Here is an 8,789-nt window from a genome sequence, read left to right as displayed (position 1 = left end):
ACATTTGTTGCTTTGATGGTTGATTGTCTTTGCTACTTACCTGCATACGTGACTAGAATGACATGTAGATGGCGCTACAGCACCAAATGCTTTGTTTATTTTTATGCATGTGCAAAAATTACTTATTTCCATAGAATAAGAAAAAATATATAACAAATTATTAACTATTTAAAAACTTTTATATATTTACAGCTCAAAAGTTACGCAAAGTCGGATTTAGAGGCATGCATACGTGAGTATTTTTATTGTTACATTAAATATATTCAATATAATTTAAAACTTCAATTCAGCCTGGCTGAATGAGGATTTCCATAGGAAATTTTCAATTCAGAGTGGCTGAATTAGGATTTCTATAGGAAATTTTCTATTCAGCCTGGCTGAATGAGGATTTCAATAGGAAATTTTCAATTCAGCCTGGCTGAATGAGGATTTCCATAGGAAATTTTCAATTCAGCCTGGCTGAATGAGGATTTCCATAGGAAATTTTCAATTCAGCCTGGCTGAATGAGGATTTAAATAGGAAATGTTTCAATTCAGCCTGGCTGAATGAGGATTTCCAAAGGAAATTTTCAATTCAGCCTGACTGAATGAGGATTTCCAAAGGAAATTTTCAATTCAGCTTGGCTGAATGAGGATTTCCAAAGGAAATTTTCAATTCAGCCTGGCTGAATGAGGATTTCTATAGGAAATCTTCAATTCAGCCTGGCTGAATGAGGATTTCCACAGGAAATCTTTAATTTAACCCAGCTGAATTAGGATTTCTATAGGAAATCTTCAATTCAGCCTGGCTGAATTAGGATTTCTATAGGAAATCTTCAATTCAGCCTGGCTGAATTAGGATTTCTATAGGAAATCTTCAATTCAGCCTGGCTGAATTAGGATTTCTATAGGAAATCTTCAATTCAGCCTGGCTGAATTAGGATTTCTATAGGAAATCTTCAATTCAGCCTAGCTGAATTAGGATTTCTATAGGAAATCTTCAATTCAGCCTAGCTGAATTAGGATTTCTATAAGAAAACTTCAATTCAGCCTGCCTGAATTAGGATTACTATAGGAAATCTTCAATTCAGCCTGGCTGAATTAGGATTTTATTACGTATTTTTAATAATTTGTTGTATTTTATTTTGTAGATCCGTGGAAGATTTAAAAATGGACCGCATGAAGGTCAAAATATTGCCTGCCCTACAGGATAATTACATGTATTTGGTAAGATCTGGAAAATATTTCTACGGAATTTGCAACTAAATATTTTTTCCCCTGCAGATTGTCTGCGATGCCACTAAAGAGGCGGCCATTGTGGATCCAGTCGATCCCGAATGTGTCTTGGATGCTGTCAAACAGGAACAGGTGAATTTAACTAAAATTCTTACCACTCATCATCATTGGGATCATGCCGGCGGTAATGAGAAACTTTTGAAAATGTGCCAAAAATCTCTACAAGTCTATGGAGGTGATGAACGTATTGGTGGCCTCAATTGCAAAGTCAATCAGGACGATTGTATACAAATTGGTGACTTGAAAGTGACATGCCTATTCACACCATGCCACACCACCGGACACATTTGCTATTATGTTGAGGCACCCAATGGCGAACGTTGTGTCTTCACCGGTGATACCCTATTTCAGGGTGGCTGCGGTCGTTTCTTTGAGGGTACTCCCGAACAAATGTATTCGGCCTTAATTGAAAAATTATCTGCCCTGCCGGATGACACGAAGGTATTCTGTGGTCATGAATATACGTTGCAAAATATGTCCTATGCTAGGCATGTGGAACCTTTGAATGAGGATATACAGAAGCGTATTGAATGGGCAAAATTGCGTAGAGCTACCAAATCGCCCACCGTGCCCTCAACAATTGGCGAGGAAAAGTTATGGAATCCATTTATGCGTGTCCATGAGGCCAGTGTTCAAAAACATGCCCATCAATCGGAAGCCATTGCCACAATGGGTAGCTTGCGCAAGGAAAAGGATAATTTTAAGGGTTAGTTTTAAGATGACAAGTTTTTTTCTCGGAGAATTGTTACTTGGGTTTTGGGGCTTCTTGTTCTTGTTTTTGTTTAAATGTCTCAGCCAATGTCGTTTCGTTAAATTTTGTTTTCAATTTTTTTCTCATAATTTAATCCTTAAAAATAGTTTCTAATTTCAGCTCATTTATAAAAACTATTTAAAATATTTTTTAATATCCTTAAAAATTAAGCGCACAATTGGAATTTTTAAAATTCTTTGAAAGACTTTGTAAATGATAAATAATTTATTTAGAATTTCCGTTTTTCCAAATTTTGAAAGTCTGTGAATATTTTTTGAAAAAATAAATATGGATTACCAACTACAATTATAGCTAATCAAAAATACAATGCTGATGTTCTTGCTGCTGATCTACACAAAAATTAATTAATTTTTGTTCTCAATAAATAAAATTGGATCCAGTGAACTAAAAGGAAATCATAACTACATTCCTGGATTTCCATAGGAAATCCACAGCGTGGCTGAATGAGGATTTCCATAGGAAATTTTCAATTCAGCCTGGCTAATTTATGATTTCTAAAGGAAATTTTCAATTCAGCCTGGCTGAATTAGGATTTCTAAAGGAAATCTTCAATTCAGCCTGGCTGAATTAGGATTTCTAAAGGAAATCTTCAATTCAGCCTGGCTGAATTAGGATTTCTAAAGGAAATCTTCAATTCAGCCTGGCTGAATTAGGATTTCTAAAGGAAATCTTCAATTCAGCCTGGCTGAATTAGGATTTCTAAAGGAAATCTTCAATTCAGCCTGGCTGAATTAGGATTTCTAAAGGAAATATTCAATTCAGCCTGGCTGAATTAGGATTTCTATAGGAAATCTTCAATTCAGCCTGGCTGAATTAGGATTTCTATAGGAAATCTTCAATTCAGCCTGGCTGAATTAGGATTTCTATAGGAAATCTTCAATTCAGCCTGGCTGAATTAGGATTTCTATAGGAAATCTTCAATTCAGCCTGGCTGAATTAGGATTTCTATAGGAAATCTTCAATTCAGGAAATCTTCAATTCAGCCTGGCTGAATTAGGATTTCTATAGGAAATCTTCAATTCAGCCTGGCTGAATTAGGATTTCTATAGGAAATCTTCAATTCAGCCTGGCTGAATTAGGATTTCTATAGGAAATCTTCAATTCAGCCTGGCTGAATTAGGATTTCTATAGGAAATCTTCAATTCATCCTGGCTGAATTAGGATTTCTATAGGAAATCTTCAATTCAGCCTGGCAGAATTAGGATTTCTATAGGAAATCTTCAATTCAGCCTGGCTGAATTAGGATTTCTATAGGAAATCTTCAATTCAGCCTGGCTGAATTAGGATTTCTATAGGAAATCTTCAATTCAGCCTGGCTGAATTAGGATTTCTATAGGAAATCTTCAATTCAGCCTGGCTGAATTAGGATTTCTATAGGAAATCTTCAATTCAGCCTGGCTGAATTAGGATTTCTATAGGAAATCTTCAATTCAGCCTGGCTGAATTAGGATTTCTATAGGAAATCTTCAATTCAGCCTGGCTGAATTAGGATTTCTATAGGAAATCTTCAATTCAGCCTGGCTGAATTAGGATTTCTATAAAATATTCAATTCAGCCTGGCTGAATTAGGATTTCTATAAAATCTTCAATTCAGCCTGGCTGAATTAGGATTTCTATAGGAAATCTTCAATTCAGCCTGGCTGAATTAGGATTTCTATAGGAAATCTTCAATTCAGCTTGGTTGAATGTGGATTTCTATAGGAAATTTTCAATTCAGCCCGCGCATGACATCATTATACCCTCGATAATGAGCTGCAAAGCTGCAAAAAAACTTCTCTGATTCAAATGAATCATTTTTTTAATTTTTATTTGCTCAACCAACTTCTAATCTCTCCCTAATCAGTACCTATAAGAATTTTTGTTGTTGTTTTATTTTTTATATGAGACATTTTTATTGTTATTATTTTACAAACAAAAAAACTGCAATAAAAATTCCTAGATGTCAAGTTTTTCTTATCTAAACACTTGAAGACATTGGAATGCAGCAAATGGCCTGCATTTCGTATTTTTTGTTCTTCATTAAAACAATAAGAACGTAATATTAGAGATTATCTCATTTTTTATCTGTCACCATAAACAGAGTGAGAAAAACAAAGAGGATTTTTAGTCGGCTTTATCTAAATACTGACAAGACAAGTTAGGTCATAATTTTAAGAATATATGAGGGCCTCTAATGAGCAGAGCGAATATAAAATAAAACAAGTAAAAAAGCGTTAAGTTCGGCCGGGCCGAACTTTGGATACCCTCCACCATAAAAATACTGACCATTTTTTGAAATGAAAACATAGGGAAAATACATATAACGATAATTCTTCCAATCGATTGCTGTAAACCAAATAGAAAATTCAGCAATTTCAATGAGGGTTTTCCTAAAATCTCAAAACCCTAAAATTTTGACATATATTATTAACGCATGGTATGGTGAAACATGTGTATAAAATCCTGAAAATATTCCAATTTCGAGGGCAATATTATATATGAGGCATACTTAAGCGGGACCAATATTGACAACATTGTGTAGGAATTAGCAACTACTTGGTGTTTTCATTATATAAGGGGTTAGGCCTAATTAAGGCCGATGCAGCTCAAGTTCCGAGCAAATATTTTAGTTTTGAATTCCAATACCGTCCATCACGCTAAATATTAAATAGGTAGGATGTTTTATATAGGACCTGGTCCTAAATGCGGGTCAATATAGTTAATTCTCAAACCTCACGTTTTAGTTTTTAGGTCAAGATAAAAATGATTACAACATATGGCTAAATCGACTAAATCGTTTTAGAATTCCATACTATGTGAACTGAAAATTTCGTCTGCCGAATAACCCCCCTACTATGGTGGAATACAGCTACATGGGATAACCCCAACACCCGCAAAACATCAGCTAACTATTTTAAAATAAAAAAAGGGGGTTATAAGGGGACTACCCCTAAAAGGGGGTGAATATTAATAATTTTTGGTAGGGAGATTTGTTACCATATACGACTACAAAATACCAAATTTCAGCGAAATCGGTTGAAAAACGCGCTCAAGAACCCCAAAATACCGCAAAATTGGGGGTACCCTTATATGGGGGCTACCAGAAAAAGTGGACCTATATTTATAATTTTTTGTGGAGATATTAAGTACCCAATAAGAACCCTATGTAGCAAATTTCAGCGAATTCGGTTGAAAACCGCGCTCAAGAACCCCAAAATACCGAAAATTTGGGGGTACCCTTATATGGGAGCTATGCCTAAACGTGGACCGATAAAGCCCATCTTCGAACTTGACCTGCCTGCAGACAAAAGACGACTCTATGCAAAATTTTGGCGATCTATCTCCATTCGTTTAGACGCTAGAGTGATTACAACAGACAGACGGACAGACAGACAGACAGACGGACATGGCTATATCGTCATAGAATTTTACGCTGATCAAGAATATATATACTTTATAGGGTCGGAAATGATTATTTCGATGCGTTACAAACGGAAAAACAAAACTAATATACCCTCCATACTATGGTGGAGGGTATAAAAAAGGGGGTTATAAGGGGACTACCCCTAAAAGGGGGTGAATATTAATAATTTTTGGTAGGGAGATTTGTTACCATATACGACTACAAAATACCAAATTTCAGCGAAATCGGTTGAAAAACGCGCTCAAGAACCCCAAAATACCGCAAAATTGGGGGTACCCTTATATGGGGGCTACCAGAAAAAGTGGACCTATATTTATAATTTTTTGTGGAGATATTAAGTACCCAATAAGAACCCTATGTAGCAAATTTCAGCGAATTCGGTTGAAAACCGCGCTCAAGAACCCCAAAATACCGAAAATTTGGGGGTACCCTTATATGGGAGCTATGCCTAAACGTGGACCGATAAAGCCCATCTTCGAACTTGACCTGCCTGCAGACAAAAGACGACTCTATGCAAAATTTTGGCGATCTATCTCCATTCGTTTAGACGCTAGAGTGATTACAACAGACAGACGGACAGACAGACAGACAGACGGACAGACGGACAGACGGACATGGCTATATCGTCATAGAATTTTACGCTGATCAAGAATATATATACTTTATAGGGTCGGAAATGATTATTTCGATGCGTTACAAACGGAAAAACAAAACTAATATACCCTCCATACTATGGTGGAGGGTATAAAAAGGGGGTTATAAGGGGACTACCCCTAAAAGGGGGTGAATATTAATAATTTTTGGTAGGGAGATTTGTTACCATATACGACTACAAAATACCAAATTTCAGCGAAATCGGTTGAAAAACGCGCTCAAGAACCCCAAAATACCGCAAAATTGGGGGTACCCTTATATGGGGGCTACCAGAAAAAGTGGACCTATATTTATAATTTTTTGTGGAGATATTAAGTACCCAATAAGAACCCTATGTAGCAAATTTCAGCGAATTCGGTTGAAAACCGCGCTCAAGAACCCCAAAATACCGAAAATTTGGGGGTACCCTTATATGGGAGCTTTGCCTAAACGTGGACCGATAAAGCCCATCTTCGAACTTGACCTGCCTGCAGACAAAAGACGACTCTATGCAAAATTTTGGCGATCTATCTCCATTCGTTTAGACGCTAGGGGGCTACCAGAAAAAGTGGACCTATATTTATAATTTTTTGTGGAGATATTAAGACGGACAGACGGTAGCAAATTTCAGCGAATTCGGTTGAAAACCGACGGACATTGGGGGTACCCTTATATGGCTATATCGCCATAGAATTTTACCTGATCAAGAATATATATACTTTATAGGGTCGGAAATGATTATTTAGACGCTAGTTATTACAAACGGAAAAACAAACAGACGGACAGACGGACAGACGGACATATATACGTCCTTTTACGCTGATCAAGAATATATACTTTATGGTGGATTATTTCGATGCGTTACAAACGGAAAAACAAAACTAATATACCCTCCATACTATGGTGGAGGGTATAAAAAGGGGGTTATAAGGGGACTACCCCTAAAAGGGGGTGAATATTAATAATTTTTGGTAGGGAGATTTGTTACCATATACGACTACAAAATACCAAATTTCAGCGAAATCGGTTGAAAAACGCGCTCAAGAACCCCAAAATACCGCAAAATTGGGGGTACCCTTATATGGGGGCTACCAGAAAAAGTGGACCTATATTTATAATTTTTTGTGGAGATATTAAGTACCCAATAAGAACCCTATGTAGCAAATTTCAGCGAATTCGGTTGAAAACCGCGCTCAAGAACCCCAAAATACCGAAAATTTGGGGGTACCCTTATATGGGAGCTATGCCTAAACGTGGACCGATAAAGCCCATCTTCGAACTTGACCTGCCTGCAGACAAAAGACGACTCTATGCAAAATTTTGGCGATCTATCTCCATTCGTTTAGACGCTAGAGTGATTACAACAGACAGACGGACAGACAGACAGACAGACGGACAGACGGACAGACGGACATGGCTATATCGTCATAGAATTTTACGCTGATCAAGAATATATATACTTTATAGGGTCGGAAATGATTATTTCGATGCGTTACAAACGGAAAAACAAAACTAATATACCCTCCATACTATGGTGGAGGGTATAAAAAGGGGGTTATAAGGGGACTACCCCTAAAAGGGGGTGAATATTAATAATTTTTGGTAGGGAGATTTGTTACCATATACGACTACAAAATACCAAATTTCAGCGAAATCGGTTGAAAAACGCGCTCAAGAACCCCAAAATACCGCAAAATTGGGGGTACCCTTATATGGGGGCTACCAGAAAAAGTGGACCTATATTTATAATTTTTTGTGGAGATATTAAGTACCCAATAAGAACCCTATGTAGCAAATTTCAGCGAATTCGGTTGAAAACCGCGCTCAAGAACCCCAAAATACCGAAAATTTGGGGGTACCCTTATATGGGAGCTATGCCTAAACGTGGACCGATAAAGCCCATCTTCGAACTTGACCTGCCTGCAGACAAAAGAAGACTCTATGCAAAATTTTGGCGATCTATCTCCATTCGTTTAGACGCTAGAGTGATTACAACAGACAGACGGACAGACAGACAGACAGACGGACAGACGGACAGACGGACAGACGGACATGGCTATATCGTCATAGAATTTTACGCTGATCAAGAATATATATACTTTATAGGGTCGGAAATGATTATTTCGATGCGTTACAAACGGAAAAACAAAACTAATATACCCTCCATACTATGGTGGAGGGTATAAAAATATAACAGTTGGTTTGAAAATTATTAAAAAAAACAAGCTACAGTTCTGTTGAAAAAAAAATATAGTGAATATAGTGAAAAATTGAAAAAAGTACCGTGGCCTTCATTTCGCCTGTATAGACTCCCAGACCTTTAGTTTGCCTATTAAGACTCCCTGGCCTTCAGTTCGCCTATAAAGACTCCTTGGCCTTCAGTTCGCCCAAAAGGACTCCCTGGCTTTCAGCTCGCCTATAAAGACTCATCGAACTTAAGATCGCTTATTGAGACTTCCTGGCTTTCAGCTCACCTATAAAGACTCCTTGGACTTCGGATTGCATATTAAGACTCCCTGGCCTTCAGTTCGCCTATAAAGACTCACCTAACTTCAGATCGCCTATTAAGACTCATTGGTCTTCAGATCGCCTTATAAATACTCCTTGCCCTACAGATCGCATATTAAGACTCCCTAGCTTTCAGCTCGCCTATAAAGACTCACCGAATGTAAAATCGCCTATAAAAAAACCCTGGCCCACAGTTCG

General features: G+C 37.3%; 1 protein-coding gene across 1 annotated transcript; it reads left to right on the top strand.

Annotated features, from left to right (window-relative positions):
* Positions 1-209: 209 nt before the first annotated feature.
* On the top strand, positions 210-1,990 carry LOC133329343 (hydroxyacylglutathione hydrolase, mitochondrial). Its single transcript, XM_061537819.1, has 3 exons — positions 210-232; positions 1,131-1,206; positions 1,264-1,990. Exons 1-3 carry the CDS (start codon positions 225-227, stop codon positions 1,984-1,986), a joined length of 807 nt encoding a protein of 268 aa, XP_061393803.1. The 5' UTR covers positions 210-224; the 3' UTR covers positions 1,987-1,990.
* The last annotated feature ends 6,799 nt before the right edge of the window (positions 1,991-8,789 follow it).

Source organism: Musca vetustissima, unplaced genomic scaffold, assembly GCF_032173495.1.
Source record: "Musca vetustissima isolate MV318-11 ecotype Yass unplaced genomic scaffold, APGP_CSIRO_Mvet_v1 utg9169, whole genome shotgun sequence".
Taxonomy (NCBI): Eukaryota; Metazoa; Arthropoda; class Insecta; order Diptera; family Muscidae; genus Musca; species Musca vetustissima.
This window is presented reverse-complemented; position numbering and strand designations above follow the sequence as displayed.

What these genes read in the sequence shown, in the direction of transcription:
- LOC133329343 (XM_061537819.1), top strand. An exon ending in AGGATAATTACATGTATTTG is followed by an intron (nt 1,207 to 1,263) that starts GTAAGATCTGGA and finishes TTTCCCCTGCAG; the next exon opens with ATTGTCTGCGATGCCACTAA.